At 50.3% G+C, this 25135-nt stretch overlaps 9 protein-coding genes across 9 annotated transcripts; 4 read left to right on the forward strand and 5 right to left on the reverse strand.

The window, feature by feature from the left end:
• Positions 1 to 411: 411 nt before the first annotated feature.
• On the reverse strand, positions 412 to 664 carry N7462_010835 (uncharacterized protein; the record flags this gene model as incomplete). Its single annotated transcript, XM_057082549.1, is given in 2 exon segments — positions 412 to 641; positions 655 to 664. The coding sequence occupies 2 exon segments, from the start codon at positions 662 to 664 to the stop codon at positions 412 to 414; spliced, it is 240 nt and encodes a 79-aa protein (XP_056929589.1).
• A 1023-nt stretch (positions 665 to 1687) lies between these two features.
• On the forward strand, positions 1688 to 7468 carry N7462_010836 (HECT-type E3 ubiquitin transferase UFD4; the record flags this gene model as incomplete). Its single annotated transcript, XM_057082550.1, has 6 exons — positions 1688 to 1977; positions 2064 to 2140; positions 2235 to 2869; positions 2944 to 4555; positions 4622 to 7213; positions 7272 to 7468. The coding sequence occupies 6 exons, from the start codon at positions 1688 to 1690 to the stop codon at positions 7466 to 7468; spliced, it is 5403 nt and encodes a 1800-aa protein (XP_056929590.1).
• A 603-nt stretch (positions 7469 to 8071) lies between these two features.
• On the reverse strand, positions 8072 to 9007 carry N7462_010837 (PaaI family thioesterase; the record flags this gene model as incomplete). The annotated part of the gene is made up of 1 exon (XM_057082551.1): positions 8072 to 9007. The coding sequence occupies one exon, from the start codon at positions 9005 to 9007 to the stop codon at positions 8072 to 8074; it is 936 nt and encodes a 311-aa protein (XP_056929591.1).
• Positions 9008 to 9816: 809 nt separating this feature from the next.
• Positions 9817 to 12226, reverse strand: mak5 (ATP-dependent RNA helicase MAK5; the record flags this gene model as incomplete). The annotated part of the gene is made up of 3 exons (XM_057082552.1): positions 9817 to 10677; positions 10733 to 11908; positions 11978 to 12226. The coding sequence occupies 3 exons, from the start codon at positions 12224 to 12226 to the stop codon at positions 9817 to 9819; spliced, it is 2286 nt and encodes a 761-aa protein (XP_056929592.1).
• Positions 12227 to 12439: 213 nt separating this feature from the next.
• Positions 12440 to 13753, forward strand: N7462_010839 (tRNA methyltransferase TRM7; the record flags this gene model as incomplete). The annotated part of the gene is made up of 1 exon (XM_057082553.1): positions 12440 to 13753. The coding sequence occupies one exon, from the start codon at positions 12440 to 12442 to the stop codon at positions 13751 to 13753; it is 1314 nt and encodes a 437-aa protein (XP_056929593.1).
• Positions 13754 to 14120: 367 nt separating this feature from the next.
• On the reverse strand, positions 14121 to 17267 carry N7462_010840 (sulfite reductase subunit alpha; the record flags this gene model as incomplete). The annotated part of the gene is made up of 1 exon (XM_057082554.1): positions 14121 to 17267. One exon carries the CDS (start codon positions 17265 to 17267, stop codon positions 14121 to 14123), a length of 3147 nt encoding a protein of 1048 aa, XP_056929594.1.
• A 557-nt stretch (positions 17268 to 17824) lies between these two features.
• Positions 17825 to 19321, forward strand: N7462_010841 (acyl-CoA dehydrogenase family protein; the record flags this gene model as incomplete). Its single annotated transcript, XM_057082555.1, has 4 exons — positions 17825 to 18157; positions 18221 to 18471; positions 18525 to 19132; positions 19188 to 19321. 4 exons carry the CDS (start codon positions 17825 to 17827, stop codon positions 19319 to 19321), a joined length of 1326 nt encoding a protein of 441 aa, XP_056929595.1.
• Positions 19322 to 20315: 994 nt separating this feature from the next.
• On the forward strand, positions 20316 to 23314 carry N7462_010842 (uncharacterized protein; the record flags this gene model as incomplete). The annotated part of the gene is made up of 3 exons (XM_057082556.1): positions 20316 to 21645; positions 22394 to 22557; positions 22652 to 23314. 3 exons carry the CDS (start codon positions 20316 to 20318, stop codon positions 23312 to 23314), a joined length of 2157 nt encoding a protein of 718 aa, XP_056929596.1.
• A 226-nt stretch (positions 23315 to 23540) lies between these two features.
• Positions 23541 to 24545, reverse strand: N7462_010843 (uncharacterized protein; the record flags this gene model as incomplete). The annotated part of the gene is made up of 1 exon (XM_057082557.1): positions 23541 to 24545. The coding sequence occupies one exon, from the start codon at positions 24543 to 24545 to the stop codon at positions 23541 to 23543; it is 1005 nt and encodes a 334-aa protein (XP_056929597.1).
• Between the last annotated feature and the right edge of the window lie 590 nt (positions 24546 to 25135).

Raw genomic sequence — 25135 nt, forward strand, 5'->3', positions numbered from 1 at the left:
CTACCATGGCCAAATGGAGCAAGCACTAGCAACCCCATCAAGAGGCTCCAGGCTCGCCATGACGAGGCATCGAGACCTCAGAACCCCGTGTGCGGGATTCGGGGCAGTCGATCTGGTCGGGATGGTCTCCGACTCGGTCCTAATTTCTACATGTATACTTTGTACAACCGATCTGACGTAGCGTGTACTGCGAGTGTCTAGAATCCGCCGAAAAGCCATCGAATCCTCCCCCGGAATAGCCGAAATGGGTAAATTCCAGAATGCGAATCAACTTGCCCATCTCATCAAATCGGTAATAGACAGCCTCTGACAGCCTCTGACAGCCTCTGACATCCAATCGGACGGTCCTGACCAAGTCTCCCAACATGGATATTCGACCTCCTTCACCCCTATCCTCGCAGCCCCTACACCTCAGGCATGAGCATCCGTGCCCAACCGCTGAGTCGGACTGGACGAGATGTCAATCTGCTGGGTGACATCCCAGGCGTCCGGTGCATGAGAGGAGTCCAGGGAGTCCAGAGAGTCCGCGCCGGAGGCTTGGTTTATAACATCCGCGACCAGGGTGACCACACGAGCCAGCCAGACTTGAGGTGTTGGAAGGGCGAGAATCAGGGCCACATCCTCGAGTGAAAGGCGGCTATCTCGAGTATGAACCGACGCACATGATATTCCGTATATCGACCGGGCCGAGAAGGAGTCCTCGGAGCCTACAGAGTCCAAAGGAGTGAAGGAGGTCGGGCGGATGAACAGCGGTGGACGCCGTGGCAGATTGCACCTCCACCGCCTGACGTTCGCCGAAATCCAAGCGTCACAGAACCACGTCAAACCTCCCTCTTCTCCTCCTTCCTTCTCTTCCCCTCCCCTTTCATTCGTATCCTTCTTTTCAACTTCTCCCCAACCCTCCGCCGTCCCTCTCGATCATCGCTGCTGTATTTTCGTTTCGCATCTCGTCTATCCTCGTCGTAATCTTATAGCCTCAACGGCATTTCCGGTCGACTTGCCGCCGGTCCGAACCCTCTTGAAACATCATCCCGTCTCCACATCACTCGCCGTCCACCATCCTCCACAATCCCTCCTTCACCCGTTCTCAGTGCAGACCAGGTGTGCGGATGGCGGGTTGAATCGGTGTCGACCTCCTGCCCCGAATCGATTTCCCCTCCGACTCGGTAACTTATGGCCAGGCGAAGGCTCTCCACCCACCGTCAGGACCCTCTCGAGGATTATTCCGTTTCCCCCGCAGGAGCTGCTACCGCCTCTGCTGCCCTGAGGTAGTTACCCATCTTTCTTCTTGGCCCTTCATTCTCGCTTTCATATTTTGTCGCGTCCGCCGTTTCCTTTTCTTTTATTTGCCCTTTTGTGGTGTCCCTGGTGAGCCTCGCTGTGGCGCGTCTGCACGGCCCAATACCTTGGGAGAGTGATTCCCAAAGCTACCCCCCGTTGGTGTTTCGAGCCAACAGACAAGCTCCCAACTGGATTGCTGTCTTAGAGCAGGAGAGATTCGACCTCCGTCAGAGCCACCACACCTTTCAATACCATCCCAGTGTCTCTTTTCCTACCTATCTCTGCCTCGTCGGAGCTTCTCGACTGGCGGTCGCTCGTTGCTTGCGATCCTCTATCCCCCCCCCCCTCCCCCTCTCTCTCCCACATATCCACCCCCACTAAACAACCCCCCACAGACCACTTTCTCATGTCATCCAGAACCACTCGCTCCTCTGCGAGACTTGCTACAGACCCTCCTCCCTCCGCTGACTCCGGACCACCTTCGAATACCGCCGCTGGCACGGCTCCTTCCCGGAAACGCAAGGCCTCAAGTCGCCGGGATCGACAGATAGACGCTCCAAACCAGCCACCGGCCCCATCCTCGCCGCGACGGTCGAAGCGACAGAAGACCGCGGCGTCCCACCCAGCTCCCTCGACTGGTCCTGCTGCCGCCCCTCGTCGAGCCGCCCGCAGTCGACCAGCCATGTCACAACCGGGGTGAGTGAAGACAGCAAAGATTCGCGTGACTTGGATGTGTCGGGAATCCATGATTGGAAGCTGACTTTGGACCTTTGTACCTGTAGACCGTCTTCGCAACCCTCGGAGGAATCGAAGTCAACTACATCTCCGTCCCAACCGCGGCGGAGGTCCAACCGGAATGGTAAATTTGACCTTGCCCAACCTGGATCCATTCTGAGACTCAGTGGGAGCCTTTGACGGAAAGTAATTATACTGATTGACGTTGTTCTTCCCAGATCGCCTCGCAGCAACACAGTCCCCGCCCCCGCGACGACAGAAGAAGCGCGCCATAAAGACAAACCCTGATACAATAATGCGCGATACCGAGGAGGATTTGGTGGACCAGGAGGCAAATGAAGAGCGAGAAGAATCCCCATCGGGTGACAGCAATGACGGAACCAATCCTTCAGCCTTTGACGACGATGAGTTGGACCCCTTCCATAGCAGCCTTTTCGGAGGTCGTAGCGCCGTCGGGTTGCAAAATACCCTTCGTGCGCTCAGCGGCATGATGTCGGGCATGTCTTCACGGCTTCGCGACATTCTCTGTAATCTCAGAGCGAAAGATGACCCTTCCCTTCAATTGATTGCCCTCCAAGAGTTGTCAGATCTTCTACTCGTGTCCAACGAAGATAATCTCTCCGGCCAGTTTTCTCCTGACCCTTACGTCAAGGAGCTAGTCACCTTAATGCAGCCAAATCAATTTGGCGAGGAAAATCCCGAGATTATGCTTCTGGCCTGTCGCTGCCTAGCCAATTTAATGGAGGCCCTTCGTGGCTCGGTCGCCAATGTTGTGTATGGGGGGGCTGTGCCTATCCTCTGCCAAAAGCTCTTGGATATCCAATTCATTGACCTTGCCGAGCAAGCCCTCAGCGTGAGTCTGCTTTCTACAACATCATTTTCCATCTCGTATTGGATCGTTCCCATCCTAACATCTATATTATCCAGACCCTGGCCAAGATCTCTGTCGACTTTCCTGCCTCAATTGTGCGCGAAGGAGGTCTAACAGCTTGCTTGACCTATCTTGATTTCTTCCCAACAAGCACTCAGCGCACGGCGGTCACTACTGCTGCCAACTGCTGCCGTAACCTCCCGCATGACTCGTTTCCGGTCGTGCGGGATGTTATGGGAACTCTGCTTAACGTTTTGTCCAGCAATGATCCCAAAGTCGTTGAACAAGGGTGTCTCTGTGTCTCTCGAATCGTGGAGAGCTTTAAGCTTCGCCCCTCTAATCTCGAAGAACTGATCAAGCCGGAGATGCTCAAAGCTGTCCTTCGCCTATTGCTTCCAGGCACGACGAACCTGATCGGCCCACATATTCACACTCAGTTCCTTCGTGTTCTCGCTATTACCGCCAAAGTCAGCCCTCGACTGTCAATCGAATTACTCAAGATGGACCTTGTGGATACTCTCTACCAGATCTTAACTGGTATCTCTCCCCCTGAGGATGTGGACAACAACGCCGTAAAGATGGACAGTGTGTTGGTCATGCAGGCATTGATCCACCGTCCCCGAGAGCAGGTTTTTGAAACCCTCAATGTCATCTGCGAATTGTTGCCGGGTTTGCCAAATCGGGAGGCATCGAAGACAGATAACGTGCTCAACTCGTATTTTGATAACAGCATGTCTATCGGGCTGAGGTCGCCCAAATCTAAGGATGTACCCGGAGAGCGACGCGCATTGCTTGACACATGCAAACCAGAACTCAAACGATTCGCTATGATCCTGTTTCCTACTTTGACCGATGCTTATTCGAGCACCGTTAATCTCCTCGTTCGCCAAAAAGTTCTTATCGCGCAGCTGAAAATGCTGCATATTTTGGAACCCAGATTGATTGAGGATGCTCTTCGTACTGTGCCTTACGCCTCATTCCTCGCCGCCATTCTTTCTCAAAAGGATCATCCTTCTCTAGTGTCTCTTGCACTTCGATGTTCCGAGTTATTGTTCCAACGTCTGGAACACGTTTACCAGCATCAATTTCACCGGGAGGGAGTTATCTCTGAAATCGTCAAACTCTCAGAGATACCCCTTTCTACAGATCAAGATGGTGAGAACTCTGCAGATAAGAAGAAATCTTCCTCCGACCCCAGCGATGTCGATCCTGAAATCGAGTATGCGGACGAGGGCAACAAGAACGATGACGGGGACGAAGATGTTGATGGAGACGATTTCGATGATCAAGACGATGGTCAGGATGATGAAAATGAGGACGATTCCGAGTCTGATAGTTCCTCTGCTGATGGCCGACGGTCAATCACCAAGCTAGAAAATGCGCTCAATGATCTTGTCATACGCGATGCCAACGCGTTCCTCAAGATGTATGAGACTGGCCAGGGTGTTACCATCCGTGGAGAGGCTCTTAAGATCTTGGCGGAGTTGCAAGCCTTGGCGGCTAAGATTCGAACCCTTTATGCCACTGGGAATGCAAATGATGGCCTTCCCTTGTTCGAAAGCTTGGCATCTTACTTTGATGGGGATGCCCTGGAAAGTATCACAAGCTCGGAATTGCTTAACTCTGGTATTATCGGAGTGCTTCTGGACGTCCTCGGTGACTTTAAAGGTATGTCTTCACAGTCTCAGGCATCTGTCCTTTGCATGGCTGTCCAACGAAACTGACGTCAAAAAGCCCTTTCAATCCGCCATTCCCGCGCCGCATTTCTTCAGGCGTTCATGGGTGCAAAGATTTCAGAAAAGGCCCAAAGCCAGAGCACTGCCACAACCCCTTTCAGTGTGCTGATCAGAAAATTGCAAGACTTGCTGAGTAGGACTGAGCACTTCGAAGTGATCACTGTCAGCCATAATTCACTGGAAAATACTCGCATCAATGCTACGTATATGCTCGGGAAACAAATTCGGCTTAGACTCGTTGCAGAGAATGACTCTGAAGTTCCCCGTCCCTATAAAAATATCATGGTGTCTATTCATGCAATTGCTACTTTTAAAGCGCTCGATGACTTCCTTCAACCCCGCATTGCAATGTCTGAGCGTCCTCGCCAATCTCGCGCCCGCGACTCGATTCTCTCACAAATCGCCCAGGCTGCGCGCATTCGTGATCAGCTTACTTCCTCGAACACGAGAATATCTGGTGGAGATGCACAAGGTCATGTCGCAGGTACCCAAGGCGATGCCAATGAGTCACAAGATGAAGATCGTGATAGTCTGCCCGCTGGTCATAACCGACACCGACGAATGCAGTTCCAGGAGGACGAGGATGAGCATGACGATGAGCCGCTAGAATGCGCCGATGAAAGACAATTGAGTGAGCCCGAGGATGAGGACATTGACGAGGGTGATGAAGATGAGGAGCTTAATGCTATCGTTGATGACCTAGAGGATGAGCTTGACGAAGGTAACATCCATGACCCCACGGCCGTCAATATGGAGGTTGGGTCTTCTGGGAAAGTGACCGCTCGCAAAGAGGACGGTACTCGAGTGGGAACCCCGTCCCAGTCAACACCTGCATCCAAACCTTCCTCCTCGGCCCACAGTTCAGCTTCGTCAAATCCCACAGGCCATAACTCTATTGCTACGGCCGGACGTCCATTCTCTTCGTACGCCGCTGCAATGGCATCCATTCCTCAAGATTGGCATATCGAGTTCTGTGTGGATGGAAAGCCCATCTCTAGCGACACTACGGTCTACCGTGCTGTGCATCACAACCGGGAGCAAGTAGATGAGGCGAAGACCAAGAACGTTTGGTCTGCTGTTCACACTGTTACCTTCCGTCGTGTTCCAGGTCCCCCGCCACCAGAGCCGTCTACTTTGGCATCAAGTGGCCTGGATGCCACCTCTAATGGCGATAGTCTGGAAATCCCCACTTCTCTCAGCAAGGACTCTACCACCGCTTCGATTTTGCGTCTGCTGCGCGTACTGCACGAGATGAATGCGACAATCGAAGACATTTTGACCGAGACTCGGGACCACGCCAATATCACCCCCGAGCCCCTTGCCCAGTTCATCAACACCAAGCTCACTGCCAAAGTTAACCGTCAGCTCGAAGAGCCGCTGATAGTGGCCAGTAGCTGTCTTCCAAGCTGGAGTGAGGACCTGGCGCGGCTGTTCTCTTTCCTGTTCCCGTTTGAGACCCGCCATTTGTTCCTCCAGTCAACTGCGTTTGGCTATTCCCGTGCCATGATGAGATGGCATAATTCTCAAAGTACAGAGGATAACAGGCGTGACCTCCGTCGCGATGATAGGCCGTTCCTTGGTCGATTGCAGCGACAAAAGGTGCGTATCTCTCGCGCCCGTATTTTGGACTCTGCCATCAAAGTCATGGAGCTCTATGGGTCGTCGCCGAGTGTTCTCGAAGTTGAGTATTTCGAAGAAGTTGGAACCGGACTTGGTCCCACTTTGGAGTTCTATTCCACTGTTTCGAAGGAGTTCTCGAAGAGAAAACTGAAGATCTGGAGAGAAAACGACGGAAGCTCGGCTGCTGAGTATGCCTTCGGCAAGCGCGGGCTCTTCCCAGCCCCAATGAGCGAGGAGCAAGCATCCCAAGAATCTGGCAAGAAGCTATTGAATACGTTCAAAATTCTTGGAAAATTCGTTGCGCGCTCCATGCTTGATTCGCGCATCATTGATATTTCCTTCAACCCGGCTTTCTTTCGCATTGCCGACACTTTGTCATCCGTTGCCCCTTCCTTGGGCACAGTTAAGGCGGTGGATGAAGACCTGGCCAAGTCGCTGGTCTTGTTGAAGCGATTCGTCAAAGCAAAGGATGAGGTTCGGGAAGACAGGACCTTGTCTTCGCAACAGAAAACGCAGGCTATCGAGTACATTCGGGTCGACGATGTCCGCGTCGACGATCTGGGATTGGACTTTACCCTGCCCGGGTATCCGGATATTGATTTGATTCCAGACGGCTCGAATGTTCCATTAACTATCAAGAATGTGGACCTATATGTGGAACGTGTCATTGACATGACTCTTGGCAGCGGTGTCCGACACCAAGTGGATGCATTCCGAGCAGGGTTCTCCCAAGTGTTCCCTTTCTCTGCCCTTCGCGCATTTACTCCAAGTGAGCTTGTGATGCTCTTCGGCCAAGCTGAAGAGGATTGGTCAATCGAAACCTTGATGGACTCCATTAAAGCCGATCACGGTTTCAACATGGATAGCAAGGGTGTCCGAAACTTGCTTCAAACCATGAGCGAGCTTGACAAGCAACAACGCCGTGATTTCTTGCAGTTCGTTACCGGTAGCCCGAAACTACCCATCGGTGGTACGTATTCTGTTTTCCACTTTCCCTCCTAATACCAGGCTAATATAATGCTTTTTAGGCTTCAAGAGTCTTACGCCCATTTTCACGGTCGTATGCCGCCCAAGTGAGCCTCCATACACCCCGGACGACTACCTCCCAAGTGTTATGACTTGCGTGAATTACCTCAAGTTGCCGGACTACAGCAGCTTGGACGTTCTTAAGGAGCGACTGTCTGTTGCAATTAAAGAAGGACAAGGTGCATTCCACCTCTCCTAAACACCAGCTGTCATTCTGCGCCCAGCTTTCAGACTCAAATTTGTCTTCTGTCACCTGCTTTGGTTGGCAAACCAGCTGTGCTGGTGTGACAAAATTTTCCCCGCCGTCTCTTCCATTACGGTTTAGACGGAATGCTTTTATGATGCGATGACGTGCAACTTGCTGCTTTGAGCTCGATCCCCCCACCTCCCGATTTTCAGGTTTCCACTAGGGCTGTTTCTTTCCTTTATCTCTTTTTGCCAAGTCATCTGGGATGAGGGGCGTCAAGGCGGGGCCTTTTTTTCTCTTCTCACGATACTGATATTAGATAGCAATGGATCCCTTTTACTATCAATTTCTCGTTGTTCGTTCATGTTCACTTCACTGGGCTGATGATTTTAGTCTGATAATTCAAGAATCTAGTCTCGTAGATTGATTTGCTATTATGATAATGCATCGCATATTCTAGTTGCCTTCTTCAGAACTTGTGCTATCGATTATTACGGTCAATTAATTAATTTAGCCTTTATACATGGCACTCCATGAGACAAAGGTCCAGGGAGAATGGGGAATCTTGAGTCGATATATCCCGACATATTAATTTTTATAGATCGAAACCATCGACTAATAAACACCATTAGCAACTATTCCTAGATCCAAACACTCTTGGAGCTCCAGGGGGTCAATACTCACATCGGCGAATTTCGGCTCAATAAACAAAGCCCTAGCCTCCGAAACCATCACTGCGCCCTCACCATCCTGGTCAAGTAAAGACACATCAGACACCATGCTCTGGATATCGAGAACGGACACAGGCAGAGGTAGATAACTCATCCGTCCCTCAACCCAAGCCTTTCGCCCCTCGACCTTGACCGTCTCTGCACGCAAGACGTACAACCGATCCGGCAACGCCGGCTTGCGGTAATCTACATTCAAATTTGCCGTCATGCCCAATTGGCTCGGGAATGCGGCTGACACGCACCGCGCGAAAACCTCGTCGAACAGCACGGAAAGCAGGCCCCCATGTACGAAGCCCGGATGCCCGCACAAATCTCGGCCGATGTGGAAGACGGAGACGACACTGCTCGCACGCGCATTGCTGGTGGCGTCTCCTCCGGCTTTCCGAGACGCAGTCCACATATATGGCGCCAGCGCTAGTTTTCCGGCGCCGGCGAGACTGCCACCCACGAAGTGGTGCTGCCGGATAGCGGGTGGAATCGCGAGGTGCGGACGGGATTCTTTGTAAGCTTTTCGGGATGTGCGAAGGGACTGGACGAGGGGGATTTGGGAGATAAGGGCGTCGAGGTTGGCGTTTTCATTGGGGACGGGTGAGGAAGTAGATGGCGCGGCGGTTTGTTGAGGTCTGGATTGAGACACGAATGGAGATGTCTCTACTGGAGGGACTTGAGTTTGGCTCTGTGGAAGGGCTTGTTCATGGACAACTGCTGAGCGTGACGGACCCTGTTGATGAAGGCGAGCAACTGGAACATGGGGGAGTATGGCGGTCCTTGTAAGCGATGGCCGCAATAACCATCTTGTGGCTTGGGATACGGAGGACATATTGGTTGTAGAGACAAAAAAAACTCCACAACAAAAACAAAAGTATATGGATGAAGCTGAATGCCCGAGCAGGGTTATAGTGTTAGAGGCACCTCGTATATAATGATGCCGGAAACCGGCGACTAAATGGACATACCGAGCAACTGCCGAAAGGCTTATGCACCGCAATCTGTCGCCACGTGGAGGGATCTTCGGATCTGCTTCTGGTGAACGGCTTTCAAGATCTTGGGTATAGTAGATGCTCGGACTAGCAGTTGGGGATTTGAAGTCACAGGTACACAAATTATGACGGTGGCTAACAGGAAATTATCTCTTTTATCACGCTAATGAGATCATTCGGCAGAGAAACCCGGTACAATCCCAATTTTCAACAATTCGATTTTTTTTCGTCGGACCCTCAACAGTGGGGCACAGAAGGCCGACTTTCGGCGGGCCCTCGGAGTGATGCCGAAGCAGAGATCTCGGCATGCCGACCGAGATAAGATAATACCCAAAGGGGGTTAAGCTTGTTCCGTATTTCATCGTCTATGAATGTAGAATGTACAGTACCAGCTATTTCTAAAAGATTCGCCTAAAGCCATCCCAAATTGATCAGGGAGCATTGTAGAAGCTCTTGGATTTTTAAAATTAACAAATTAAGTCCGCGTGTCAGTCTAGTCTTCCTAATTTAGCTCTCTACTTTTTCCATATACATTTTTGATTTGTAACATTTTGGAGTTTATTGAGAGACCAGGGAAGATTGTACAAAAAAAACTATGTAAATTAACATATATATGATTCAATCGAGTATTTCCCCAATTAATACATGGCTAGAAGTTTAGGGGATCAAGATGTCCAAGGAATGCGCTATTACCCTCGCCACGGAGCAAAGCCTCGATATCAACCCGACCAGCAGTGAGATACCGCTCGCTAACACCAATGTTGACCCGCTGGGAAAGCAACTGCTTTAGTTGAGCACGGAGTCCGGCCAGTTCGCCCTTGGTCACACCGCTAGCCTGCTTCTCACGTTGGTGGCGGCCTCCTCCGCGCCCACGACCCTTACCCTGTGATTCATCAAATTCTTCACTGTCATACTCAACGCCAAGATCATCTGCCGCTGAACGGAGCCAGTTATCCTCCGCGGAAATCTTCTCCTTCGCAATATTTGAGTCGGTGATCTTCTTAGCCAGATTGATGCGCTCGCGGACTCGAGATACCACGCGACGGTCAATCTCAAGTGACTCTAGGGGCAATTTCTTGGATGTGTTGGCCTTGGACTGGGCGTGAACCTTTGCGGCAAGACGGGCCACACTGACGACTTCGTCAGGAGCACAAATTATCACACTCTTTCCGACGGCGCCAGCACGAGCGGTACGTCCAGATCGGTGAACATAAGTATCAGCTGTTCGGGGTGCGTGGTAGTGAACAACACAATCAATGCCCTTTATGTCGAGACCACGTGCAGCAACATCAGTGGCCACAAGAATAGAGCTAGGATTGGAGGTGGGCGATGAAAATCGTTCGACCGAACGAAGACGTGCCTTCTGTGCCATGGAGGAGTGCAGCGCCAGCGCCGGAAGCTGCAAGTTCTGAAGGAGCTGTGTAAGCCGACGCACAGCGGAGATAGAGTTTGTGAAGACAAGGGTCCGGTGTTTGGGGTGGTATAGAAGAAGAGAGTAAAGATAAAGATCCTGCAAGCAAGTCAGCTTCAAAACGTGCATGGCCTTATTTCGATAACAGTATTACCTTCTCCATTGCAGGGCATTCAACAATTCCCTCCTTAAGGCCCTCGGCCATTTGCTGGACAGGGTTCACATCGATGAATTTTGGTTTTTCCTCCCTGAAATTGAGTTTCTTAAGAAGATATTCCATGGATTCTTTCTTATCCATTAAATCACCTCCAGTCCAACGACCCTTCCCAGCAAGCTTCTGCTGAAGATCTCTGTGGAATGTTGCGGAGAATACAAGGGTTTGTCGAGCAGTCGGCTCCTCTTTGGACTCTTCTTCATCCATATCAGGGAAGTCACCCTGCTCCTTTCGGTCCAAAGCACCGAGAATCTCTTCAACCTCCTTGAAGTGTCCCTCGCTGAGAAGTCTATCCGCCTCATCGACAACCAGAAATTGGATTCCCTGCATCTTCCGAATCAATCCCGTACCAGTACTGAGGATTTCCCAGATTCGACCAGGTGTGCCAATTACAATGTCTGCGTTTGCAAGTTGTCTTTGCTGCTTTTGAATAGATAAACCACCAGTCAAAAGAGCGATGCGAGCATCTGTGTCGGGGGCATTCGCAGTCAGTTCCCCAATGTGCTTCCCTAATTGATGAGCCAGCTCTCGAGTGGGTGAGAGGATAAGCGCCGTGGGGCCAGGTTTAGACTTCTCAGTCTGCTTTTCCTTCCGTCCTCGCTGTTCCAGGTAGTGCTCAAGGATAGGAATGCCGAATGCCAGTGTTTTACCGGAACCTGTTGATGCCTTTCCGACAACGTCGTGCCCTTCCAGAATGGCAGGGATACAAGCCTTCTGGACCGTAGTTGGAGTTCCGAATTTCAATTTGGAGAGGCTCAACATGATCTCTGGTGAAAGACCAAGAGTATCCCACGCCGAGACATCGACTCCATCGTCCTCATCATCCTTGTCGAGCGCTGCGAAAGAAAGACCAATCTTGAGATTTGGATCCTCCACAGACTGTGATTCTTTGGGCTTGGTTTCTTTTTGCTTTTTCTCCTTTTTCTTCGGTTCTTTAGTTCCTTTCTTGTCCTTTGACTTCTTGTCCTCCATTGCTTCCTCCCCGTTCGCCGCATCGGCAGCAGGAGCCGTACTCTTCTCGGTCGATTCTCCGTCGCTAAAGCCAGACCATTCCTCGCCGTCATCATCTTCAGAGGGTGGCTTCAAAATGGACTTCTTTGGCTTGCCTGCCTTTGCCTATTGAAATGGACAAGATCAATCATTAGTAAATAGGAGATAAATTAACCATGCAATGTGCTCTCGTACCTTGAACCGAACCTCACCACCGCTTGTTGATCGAACAACATCAACTCCATCAATTTCCTCCAATCCGAAAAATCCACCAGCATCTTCTAACCGGTCGGGTAGCGCAACCTCCTTCCAATTAAGGTCATCAATACTGGCAACACCATCCCAGGCATTCTCGTCCGAAGCCTGGTCGGGCTTGGAGGCCTTCTGGCGCTTCTTAGACTCGAGAGCCTGAGCTTTCGAGTCACGACCTCTCTTCTGTCCCATCGCGTTTCTGAAACTTGGTTCGAAAGCCTGGCGTCGTGTGTTTGGGGAGCTGGGAAAAAAAGCTGATCGGAGAAGTCGCAGAGAAAAAAAGCGGCAGAAAAAGTCCGCCTTGGAAATCTTATCGGGCTCCCCACGTTGGAAATTAGCAGGCTTCCGCGCTGAACCCCACCACTCTATTCTCTCCATTGAGTTAATTCACTCGCTCGGTTCAGAATGGGCAAGTCGTCCAAAGACAAACGCGATGCCTACTACCGGCTCGCCAAGGAACAGAACTGGCGAGCCCGATCTGCCTTCAAACTCATTCAGATTGACGAGCAATTCGACCTCTTCGAATACGAAAACCCGGACAGAGTGACGAGAGTCGTGGATCTTTGCGCCGCTCCAGGGAGTTGGAGTCAAGTTTTGAGTCGTGTCTTGATCAAAGGCGAGAGCTTCGGTCGACGGGCATGGATCGACAAGAAGCGCAGGGAAAAAGAGTCATTGGATAATGCCAATTCAACCACCAGCATTGATAGTGAACATCAAACATCCTTTGGAGAGAGCGATCCTAGCGCAGAATTGAAGCCCCGGAAAAATGTCAAGATTGTTTCAATTGATTTGCAGCCGATGGCACCTCTCGAAGGCATCACGACCCTCAAAGCCGATATCACACACCCCTCTACAATTCCTTTGCTTCTACGCGCGTTGGACCCAGAAGCCTATGAATCTCCCTCAAATCCCTTCGAGACATCTTCATCTATACCTGTGGAAATAAAACAGCCTCACCCCGTCGATCTTGTCATCTCCGATGGTGCCCCGGATGTAACAGGCTTACATGACCTGGATATCTATATTCAATCACAATTGCTCTTTGCGGCTTTGAATCTGGCTATGGGCGTATTGCGCCCGGGCGGCAAATTTGTTGCGAAAATTTTCCGCGGACGTGACGTCGACCTCCTGTATGCCCAGCTACGTACCGTTTTCGAGACGGTCAGCGTTGCCAAGCCACGGAGTAGTCGCGCAAGCAGTCTGGAAGCCTTTGTGGTGTGTGAAGGATTTATCCCGCCTGTTGGCGAAGAGGGGCTTGTGGGTATGGCCGCATTAAAGAATCCTCTCTTCGGCGGAGCTATGACACCCAAGCCGGTTTCATCTGATGGGAACTTGGCTGTCGAAATGCGCGACGAACAAGAAGGCGTTCGTCAAGCCCGGGTACAATTAGCTGGAGCTGCCTCAAATAGCAGCAATTCATCTACTCACCGCACCGAAGTTCGCCATCTGCATCCTACACCGACTTCAAGAGACCTCCCACCTGCGCAAAAGGCCCCTACCAAGTTTGCTGTGGAGAATCGCTGGATTCCCTCATTCATCGCTTGTGGTGATCTTTCGGCCTGGGATTCCGATGCTTCCTATACACTTCCGCCAGACTACGTTAATCTGGATCCAGTGCAGCCTCCTACTGCTCCTCCGTACCGGAAGGCCTTAGAGTTTAGGAAACAGATGGGCGGCGCGTATGGGAAGACGAAAACTGGGGCCCTCACCAGCGCTTGATTCGCAACTCAGGTCTAAATTCACGCACGATCCGATCATGATATGCATTATAGAGAAAATGGCGTTCAAATACCAGGTCAAAGGCAAAATGAGTTTGGTCTGAGATAGATATGCATATAATCATTCTAACTATTTAAATAAATACCAAAGATAAATACAATTTCTACAGCCTGCCCAAAATTATTGAGTTCTTATAAGAATTTTCGGTCAAAAGATCTTGAATTGAAGATACATTTTGTAGTCTATGAAGATGCCAACGCGCTAGTCCAAATAAAAACGTCTAGTGTAAAGCGGTAAGGCGGGGGGAATAGCCAAAACAGACAAGGAAATGCCAATCATCAATTCATGCCGTGCCAAACGCACACGTTTAGTACACCTCCAACACATAGCGCTCCTCATCCTTAAGCTTCTCGATTTCTTTGCGGGTGTCAACCTTCTTGCCATTGTTCTTGGCCTCGGTGGCAATCGCCTCCTCCAAAACAGCGGTCACATCAGGGACGGGCCAGGTGGGACCACACAGGTAGAAAGCACCCTCCTCACGGATGTATGCCTGCATGATCTCGGGAAGGGTCTGGCGCATGCGATCCTGGATATATATCTTCTGAGGTTGGTCACGCGAGAATGCAGCGCCGAGAAGAGTGATAACGCCAGCCTCCTGGTACGCCTCCCATTCCTCACCGTAGCAGTACTCCTCGCGCTGGTGACGAGAGCCCATATACAGGAGAACAGAACCGATTTCCTTGCCCTGTGCCTTCTCGAGAGCGCGGTGCTGGACAAAGGCGCGGAAAGGAGCAAGACCGGTACCAAGACCAGCCATGATCAGAGGCTGGGTGGACTTGGGAGGCAGTTTCATAACACTGGATTTGACGCTGACGCTGACCGGAGTACCAACCTGCAGACGACTGAGGTAACGGGTGGCAAGACCGAAGCGATCGCGACCGTTGGGGCCGGTCCAGTTAACGGCGACAATCATCAGGGCAACGATGTTGGGGGTCACCTTCTGGCAAGAGGCGATAGAGTACTCGCGGCGCTTTAGAGGACCCACGATGCGAACAATCTCGTGGAAGTCAGGGTGAGCAGAGGGGTACTCAAGCAGAATATCGGCGAAGGTGACAGTATCGACCTCCGCACGACGTTTGAACTCTGTAGCACCGTCAGGACCACCAAGGGTGCGGAGGTCAGTCTTCTCTTTCTCGTCAGTGGCGAAATCAGACAGAGCCTCGTAAAAACGCTTCGGCGGGCGACCGAAGATGTCAACGTTCTGGATCAAGGCCTGGTACACGGTGCGGTTCTCGAGAACACCAGGATCCTCGCGGCTTGGAACCTCGACAATAGCATCGGGGTTCAGACCATAGAATTCGATGAACTTGGTAACATCCTCGGGGTCGTTCTCGGCGTGAACACCCAAGGCCTCACCAATGTCATAAGTGAGGCCAGAGTCACCCAGGTCAAACTCAATGTGGAAAATATTACGATCATAGGTGACAGGGGTAAGACGACGATTCTCCTTGACGTGGACAGTGAAAGTCTTGGTAGCCAAGTCGGGGCGGAGTGCGTTCTTGGTGCCGAATGCTTCCTTGAATGCCAGACCGCGTGCAGCAGTCTCCCAGTCCTTGAGAAGAGTTGCGGGCTCTGCTTCATTCTTGTCAAAGGCAGCAAAGCTGTTGACAGAGATATCCTTCGGAAGCTGGGTAGCCTCGCTCACGCCCTCGGGTTCCTTCCAAGACTCGGGAACCTCGATCCGACGAAGAACTTTCTCAAGATCCTTTGTTACGTTCTCTAGAGCCTCAGCATTGCCGACAAAGGAGGACAGTTTCTTAGTAGCCAGGCCCTCCTGGGAAGGCAGAGCGACGCGAATGAAGGAGGCTTGAATGATGAGGCCTTCTAAAGAGGAGTCCTCAGCGGCCGACACATCAATAACAAAGAGAGAAATTCCACGCTGAGAAACCTGCTGGCGAAAAGCAGCTGGCAGCTTCTTCTCGAGGTCTTCATCCTTGATACCTGGGGCGCTGACAATAACTTTAGCATTATCCTTGACGGATGCAAGAATGTCAACATCATTCAGTAGAGCAACATTGCCAACGTAAGAGACATCGGAGGCCGAGATCGCATACGGGGCATCCACAATCTTGGCGCTCTTGCGGACGTCGACGCGGATGGCACCACCCTGAACAAGGTTGTCGTGAACCTTGCTAGTGGTCACATTGCTGGCTGAATCGGCAGCAAGGGCCCGGCTAAGGTTATGAGCAGCCTCCTCAGCAGCAGAGTTATCCACATCCCAGAAGGTATACTCTTGGACAGTGGCCGGGTCGAGAAGTTGGAGCGGCACGGTCTCATTGGTGACGGTGTCAACAGGGAGAATCGGCTTATCAAAGATCCGCTGGAACGCTGCAGCTGTGGTTATCAGGTCCCATCGCTGAGAACGGGGGTACTTGATCTCAACGCAAGCCGGAGCTTGCTCACGATCCGTAGCGAAGGTGAGGGCCGCGAGAACGTCTTCGTACAGGGCGGAGTGGACGCCCTCCTCTTGAACGGCCTGCTCGCTGGCAACCTGGCCCAGAACGCCAACAGTCTTGACAGTCTTGGGCAGCACATGCAGGAACTCCTCCTCGATGAAGGGACGGTAGACACGGACGTTGACAACGCCGATGTGAACACCAGCCTTGGCGAGGGAACGAGCAACCTGAGCAGCCAGAGCAGCCTCGACAGTACCGAAGACAACGAGAACGGAAACGGGCTCCGAGTGACCGTGGTACTCAAAAGCGCTGTAGTCGGTTCCCAGTTCGTTATTGACGGTCTTCAGAAGATCAAGAACCTTGCCCTGGGCATCCAGGTGACGGTTGCGAGACTCATCAAGAGTCTTGCGAATGCTCTCATATGTACGAGTCAAGCTATCCTTGTCAAGGACGTCGATAACCCGAGTTGTCTCGCGGCCAACGCGCACGCCGTCATAGATATGGATTGAGGGCAGGACAGAAGCCATCAGAGTGGTGAAAAGAGCCATGTGCTGAGACTCGTGGGCAGAACCGCTCGAAACCAAACCAAAACCGAGATCTTCAGCCAGAGAAAGAGCCGAAGCATAGTCTGAAACGAGGCCCTCATCGCCAGCATAGTCGACAGCAGCAACATGAGCAGCAACAGGGCTGGCAACGGAGTAGAGCAAAGAGAGTTGCTCCAGAGCAGATCGCATATACGGAAGGGTCGCAGACGAAGCAACAATGCCCTGGGGGACATGGCGCTTCTTTAAGTCAAAGTCCTGGGAGAAGAGATAACCTAGGGCCATGTTTCCAGCACCCTGGCGGGTCTCGAGAGACTGGACCACAGGAGATTCGCCGCTGACATTCTTCTCCTGAGCTGAGGACCATTCACGAAGAGCAGTGTCGAGATCGAAGGACTCTGGAGAGTAGGAGAAGATCTTATCACTCAATAGGTACGCCACCTGCTGAATCAATGTCTGGGCAGTGACATATGTCGGGCCCGAGAGGGTCGATAGAGCCGGGTTAGTTTCACCCATTGTGATGATTATTCTTGCCTGGATATTGCGCGCACGGCACCAATATCTCTATTGAATGACAAGAAAGAAATCACCCCCTCAAACAGAAAGGAATAATGTGGAGAGGAAGAGGGGAATGACTGGAAACCCCCCAAGTATAGAAAAATCCCCAGGGCATTTTGCCCCATCCGGGCTAGTGGAAATCACGCAATCACGCAATTTTCTTATCTGCTTATCGATAAGGATTGATACCGGTGGCGAACGGCAGAAATTGCGGGTTTATCGTCCCTATCAATGAACCTGATCCGGACAAAATGAGTCAGCAGTTCGAGTTTGCTGACTCGGCTTTCATTATTTTGTGCCTGAGGTATTAATCATGTGATCTGCGCCGGGCTGCCCGCGCAGCAGTCACCGAGCCTCGGTCCTATGGGGCTATCCGGCCAGGGAATGCGGAGAACACCTGTGCTGATCTGTGCTGAGGAACGGGTGGGCTATATAGCGACATAGACCTCATTTTGCAACACCTTTGTACCTATAGTCCCATTACAAATTCCAGTTGACAATCCAATAATCCTAAAATGGCGGACAACTCTCCTAACCCTGTCCCTTTCTCGGAGCCGCCCTATCTTCGCGGACTACCATCCCCATACATTACTGACGCGCACCGGGAGTTCCAGAAGAAATGCCGAAAATTCGCATGGGAAAACCTCATTCAGCATGCCATGGAATGGGAGAAGGCTGGAACCGTTCCGGACCATGTCTTCGATACCTTCTGCAAGCACAACATGTTGCTCCCAAACATGCCTGCCCCCCTCCCTGTGGATTGGCTCAGGCGGCTAGGGATTCATGACATTTTGGGTGTGAAGGTAGAGGATTGGGATTACATCTATACTGGAATCTATGCCGATGAGGTGAGCCATTCTGTGAGCTTATTTGGCCTTGTCGAATTGTTGTTAACCTGACTTTGTGGACAGCTTGCTCGGTCGGGCCTGAGTGGCCCCGGCGGCTCTTTGAATGCGGGCTTCGCATTTGGCATCCCACCAATTGTCAAATTTGGCAGCAAGGAGCTACAAGAAAAATTTCTCCCGGATCTTTTAACTGGCAAGAAGCGTGCCTGTATTGCTATCACTGAGCCCGAGGCCGGCAGTGATGTTGCCAATATTGTTACCACTGCATCAAAGAGTGCCGATGGTAAGCATTATATTGTGAACGGAACTAAAAAATGGTATGTTTCAAGCTCCAACACTACTGAATAACGAACCGGTTGACAATAAATAGGATTACCAATGGCATCTGGTCCGACTATGCCACTATGGCTGTCCGAACAGGTGAACCCGGGCCAGCGGGTCTGTCTGTGCTTGTCGTGCCTCTAAAGAACTACCCTGGTGTCTCCATGCGCCGATTGAAAGTTTCTGGACAAATTACGGGTGGAACCACATATATTGAGCTTGATGATGTCAAAGTTCCTGTGTCAAACCTGGTCGGCAAGGAGGGAGACGGTATGCGCATTATCATGACCAACTTCAATCACGAGCGGCTGGTCATCTCTGTTGGCGTCACTCGCTCAGCCCGAGTGGCACTCTCTGCTGCATTCTCTTACTGCCTCAAGCGTGAAGCGTTTGGCAAGAAGCTTATGGATCAGCCTGTAGTGCGCCATCGACTCGCCAAGGCTGGCGCCGAACTCGAGACCATGTATGCGTGGGTTGAACAGATTCTCTATCAGCTGTGTCACCTTAGCAAAGAAGAGGGCGACCGCCAGTTGGGTGGTTTGACTGCTCTAGCGAAAGCAAAATCCGCAATGGTGCTGAATGAGTGTGCTCAATGTGCCGTCCTTCTGTTTGGTGGGAATGGCTTCACGCAGACCGGTCAAGGTGAACTCGTCGAAGGTGAGATCGTTACACTATTCCTCATACTCTAACAGGAGCTAATTCTTTTCCCTAGCAATTCTTCGTGATGTCCCCGGTGCACGTATTCCTGGCGGCTCTGAAGATGTGCTACTTGACTTGTCTGTGCGTCAGCTGGTCAAGATTTATCAAGCACAGGAGAAGAAGCTTTCACAGAGCTCCAAAATTTGATTGCTCCTTGAGGACTATCTGTAATTTGAAATCAGAATAGTGGCATTACTTTTAGTCGAGGAATACCATTTTGATATATAGTTTGATTGATTCAGAAGAATACTGCTCCAAGCTAGATTATGGGATGGGCGAATAACGCCGAGAAGGATCACTACTATCTGCTGAGTCAAATTTATTGCTTTCTTTTTTTTTGAAAATGGTGTCTTCCCATTTTCCAGATAAAAATCAGCTGAAGTTAAATACATCGATATATGTCACGTGGCGTGACAGCAATGGTATCCTGCATGTATATGCGCCCAAGTCCAGGCAAACCAACCTCGTCGAAGGCAGAACGACATAGAACACTTCACACTCAATCCTGTGTGGATGTATGTACCCAACTTAAATCTGAATCATAAGATATCTACAGCGTTCACGTGGCAAACAGAAGAGCAACATGTCCGATAGCTTAGTTGTCTCAAATTCGACCAATTCGAGCTCTAGCGGCGCGAGTGTCCCATTTCAGCTGACAGCAGATGGTCCAGCATCAGCTGCGAATCTAGTGGGATTTTCCGTCAATGTGTTGGAACGTTTATCTCAATCAGGAATCGATACCTTCACATATGCCGTATCGATATCAGTGGGTTGTTACATCCCATGTGGAGCCGTTGGCCTACAGCGATTCTACGACGCCTTAAAAAAAGCACCTGTGAAAGCGGGGGTCAACGCAGTGATGTGGTTTGGCTTTGGACATAAGTCACCTATTCAAATTCTTCCAGAGACTGAAACGGGATGTAAGTTCGCTGCTTTGGCAGCTTGTCTTACGGAGATATATTCTGTTAACATGGCTGGTAAAATCATGTTGGCCCTTACCGGTCGCATCCTGAAAAAATTCTCAATATTTGACGGCCAGGAAACATCAAGGATGCCCTCTCTATTTCAGATAACAGAGCTAGTGAAAAAATGTGCAGGTATTTTTGCAACCTCATCCTTCTCTCATCTGGCTGAGCACTTTATGTCCTTTGATGGAGAAAAGATTGTCGGTCTTCGAGCGTGGCCACACAATACCCGAGCGAACGGGCGTGCGCGGGTCTCTCGAGGTGTTGCAAATGAAGAAGACATTTGTAATGCCCTTTTCTCCGTTCTGGAACTTTGTCAAGGGACGGCTGAACAAATTACCCTGGTTGGTGTCGCAGATGCGGCTGGTATAGCAGCCATAGCGAAATGGCTCCTGGATTTAAAGATAATACTCTATACCACTGATAATGAGACTGTGGAGAACAGACTGTGGTATCGAAACTGCGAGGAAAAGGACGCGCAACTTATCGTTATATATACTCGGAATATTGACTCATCTGCTATCATTCAGTCCAGGAGAACAGTTCATCTCCCTGATGTGACAGTATTGTTTCGAACGGGTGCTCAGATGCGACCATCGCATGACTATGTTGTCAGTGGACGTTTAAGATGGGAGGAGGCCTTATCTGGCACCTTTCGCGATGAATTCGCTGCCCTAATAGCTTTTCCCAAGTTACTTGGAGCAGCCATTGGGAGCGCCGCTCGTGTCTTCACAGCCTTAGCTGAGGCTGATCCAAATATTCCATCAGATCAGCTCCGTCGACAAAGTGCGTACTTTCCCGAGAGTCATGGAGAAGACTTTGTGTATTTTTGCCGGGAACGTTTTCCAGAACTTCAAAAGGCCGACCTAGAAAGCGCCATGTTTCGAGCAGCTCGTATCGGAACATACGAGGAGGCTTTCAATGCTTTCAATGATACAGCATCCCAGCTAGCGCAAGCTTGCAACTGCAGCACTTGCTGCCTGGGAAAGTATCCAAGGGCTGGTCAGCATATTGCCACCCGTGAGGAGCAACGATTGAACAGGGACAGTAGCACACGGTGTCTCGTCGTGTTGATGACGACAATCATCCGTTTGGCTCGGGGTCTTTATGGAATACTCAGTATTGAAGGTCTTGGTCCCAGGCGAAAAGGTCTGGAATACGTCTACCGAGTTCAAACACAACGAATCCTCCAAGTCAATACTCGATCTTCTAAGAAAGGGCGATTTGTGACGTTTGTTGATTCACTGATCGAGTATGCCATTCCCAGTACGATTCAAACAGAGTGTTCCCTTCTTCGATTTGCCCAGTGGATTTTCCGCTCGGAGGAATTTCTCGAGGAACAGGAAGACCCTGGAATTACCGCCATTAGCGATGATGGAATATGTTTTTTTTATGATGTTCTGCGAGATCCTCAGCAAAAAGACCCTGTAATGCTCTGCCGGGTCAATGTCATTCCAGGTCATATCCAGTATCATCAAAGGGTTTTTCAAGCAGTCAATGAGAAAAGTACACACTTATTTTCAGCCGGCGGAAGCTCACTTCCATCACGACCGACTATCGCAGTCCCTGAAAAAACAATTGAAACTACTCGCAAGTGCTATGGAGCTAAAGTGAAACCTATAATAACTGAGTTTATCTCAAGAGCTTCAAATCAGTCATTAGAGGTGGGCTTCCAAATCACTAATATCAATGGAATGCCTATTACCATTGTGAGTCCTGCACTGGTGGTGCAGAACATTTTTCGCAGTGTTGGGCTTGTCAATTGTCATAATCATGGCTGTTTAAGTCAAGACAATGTCAACCTGGATCTTACCGCAGCTATACAACAAATAAAGCACCACCCAGATCCAGTTTGCTCAACAGAGATTAATGGTAGTAGAGTTGTTTCATTCAAGCCTGATTTTGTGGCCCGGCTGGTAGTGACTGCGGAGTGCTGGCAACCGATCTTGCAAAGAAAAGAATGCCTTTTGTGTTGTTTACGCACAGGATGCGAGTCCCACTGGGGGATTTCGCAATTTGTATTATGAATGCTCTATAAAATGTCAAATAAAATGTCAATCTTGCTTTTTCAATGATTTGAATGCTGACGAACAATATACAAGCTTTATACAGGAATCATTTATATTCTCTTGGATGACACAGGCAATCATGCTGATTATTATGCTCACATACTATTCCCCTTGGAATATTATCTGGCTCGTAATCACCTTTTTCTATTTCTCTCATAGTTCACAACTTGCCTAATTCGGCTTAGCACAGAAGCTTAGCTCTGTCGTAGATGACGAAAGACCCAACACCGCCCGCACTCACTCCACCAGCTTCCTTCTTGCGCCACTTCTCTACACTCTTGAAAATAATCTGAGCTTTGAAGGAATAACCATGGCAAATGTGGCGTTGATCGGTTGCACTGGCATGGTGGTAGGACAGAACTCCCTTTCTTCCCTAAAGCACCCCTTCTTTGCCGGAGTCACATAAACAATGCCCCATTCCCACTAACACCAAGTATCACCAGGGATCACATATCCTCACCAGTCTGCTATCGAACTCCGGCGTGAGTCGAGTTGATACTATATCTCGTCGAACACCTCAAGCAGCTGCCGATGCCCCACACACAAAGCTCACTACTTTCGTCTCGGACAAGACTGAGACCTGGGCAGAACAGCTTTCAGCCCTCAGCCCAACTCCAGAAATCTTCATTTCGGCGTTTGCTACCACAAGAGCCAATGCTGGTGGATTTGAGAACCAGCATAAAATTGAGCATGGCTTGAACATTGAAATGGCACGTGCTGCGCATGATGCTGGGTCCAAGGTGTATGTCCTGATTTCGAGCGCCAACGCTAGCAAGGACTCCTCCATTCCCTACAGTCGCATGAAGGGTGAGATTGAGGAGGATGTCAAATCGCTTGGATTTGAACGCACAGTCATCCTGCGCCCTGGTCTTATCTCTGGCACTCGAGAGGAGAGCCGCCCCCTGGAGGCCGGAATTCGATTTATTGCTGGGTGGGCTGGAAAGGTCCACTCCAGCTTGAAGGATGGCTGGGCACAGGATGCCGATGTTATCGCAGAAGCTGCGGTGAAGGCTGGCCTGAAGGCGCTGGAAGGCGATGTTCCTGCTGGCAGTGAGAAGGTCTGGACTCTTGATGGCAAAAACATCATCACTTTAGCCAAGGAGTGATCTATTGGCTCATCCCGAGTTTCCGGTTCTATTGTCTCTTCCATTACACTACTATGTCTGTCTATTCCCGTCCAAGATTATTCCATCAATTTCAAAATTTGACGTCAACTTGACCCAAATGACATTATCCAAAGCAAGGCGGTACATTCACATTATATCCCAGTTACTATGTTGCAACATGATCAACGCTCGGCTCTTCAACAGAAATGCCTGTAAGTCAATCGATTTACCGATCTTCCGACAATCCTACCATCTCCAATGAATCTTTCCAGAGTCTAGCTTCCTCTTCTGAGCTAAATGTATGGTCTACAGACTTCCCGTTGATGGGGTCTTCATCATACTCGCCGTAATCGGCCACCGCACAGTCATTCAAGTACAAGCCACCTTTGCCTTCCAGTTCCCTGGAAAGAGCAGCCCAAACAGTCGTTGCAGCCCCCTGCTCGATGCTTTTCTGGGCCTTCATCAGAGTCGTATTGTTCAACATTCCTTTGATTGTCTCTTCGGGAAGGTATTTACCAAGACCAGTAGCGATAAATCCAGGGTTCAGACTTGTCGCATGCAGCCCGCGAGTTCCATAACGACGCTCAATCTCGTTGGCCATGTAGATATTGGCAGTCTTCGACTGGGCATATGCAACCCAAGCCTCATATCCACCTTTCTGGAAGTGATAATTGTCAGCGGGCTCGATTCCATGCAGTCGATGCCCCGCAGATGATACCATGACCACGCGAGATTGGAATATCTGCGACGAGCCCGCCAAAAGAGCCGGCTTGAGGAGCTCGAACAGCAGGAAATGTGCGAGATGGTTAGTCACAAATTGTAGCTCATGCCCTTGGTCGGTAAGCTGGCAGTCTGGAATTGCCATAACCCCAGCATTAGCGACAAGGATGCTGATTTGGCTTGTTTTTGTGAGAATGGCGGCGGCGGCGTTTCGTACGCTATCAAGAGAGGTGTGATCCATGTGATCCAGCTCCATGAATGTGTTGTCGAAAGCATCGCCGAGAGCTGCCTTTGCTTTATCCAAGTCTCTCGCGGTCAAGTATAGTCTTGCGCCCGTCGATGCGAGGGCTTTGGTGGTTTCGATGCCAAGGCCGGAACTCACTCCAGTGATAACAGCCACTTTACCGACCAGCTTTCCTTCCATCCCCTCGTCTTTGATGATTTGTAGAGCATTAGGCCGAGCATCCTGTGGGCCTTGGGGATCTATGTGATCTGCAGCGTAACGAGACATTGTAGATATCAGAGAATAACAAATAATTGATCTGGTGGACGACTTGAATCTTTTTTGTTCTCAACTCCTATATTGCTAGAGGGAAAGCCATCTATTTATACCTTTAATTCCCTACTACCCAACAGAAGATTAGCTCACGACATATTATAATTTGACTCAAGCTGGCTGACACTTTCGCCTTTTTTGGCCAAGGCCAAAATGGTGACCTGAACTGTTGCCATACCCGCCACTTTCCTAACTTGCAGGCTGACACTTTTTGCCATTTCTGATATAGGCTGGTTTCTATTAATCGCATGTGACATCAGTGCCGCTCGATCCTGTGAATAATTTCTCTTTCAACTCTCCTTCATCTTACCCTCAACGTGTCTAGCCATAGATCAGCAATGGTGACGGTCGCCCCCAAAAGTCTTGCCCTTGCCCACCAGTCATGGCTAGATGCCGCCAAGGTTGAAGACGACCGAAGGCTTCGGAAGAAGCTCCAAAACCGGTTGAACCAAAGAGCACGGCGTTAGTCTTTATCCCAGGACCCCCTATGACTCTGTTTATCCGCATTTTAGAAGGCAAAATTTACCAATAAATCATTATAGGGC

Source organism: Penicillium macrosclerotiorum (assembly GCF_028827735.1).
Source record: "Penicillium macrosclerotiorum strain IBT 26536 chromosome Unknown utg000010l_segment0_segment0, whole genome shotgun sequence".
NCBI classification, from domain to species: Eukaryota; Fungi; Ascomycota; class Eurotiomycetes; order Eurotiales; family Aspergillaceae; genus Penicillium; species Penicillium macrosclerotiorum.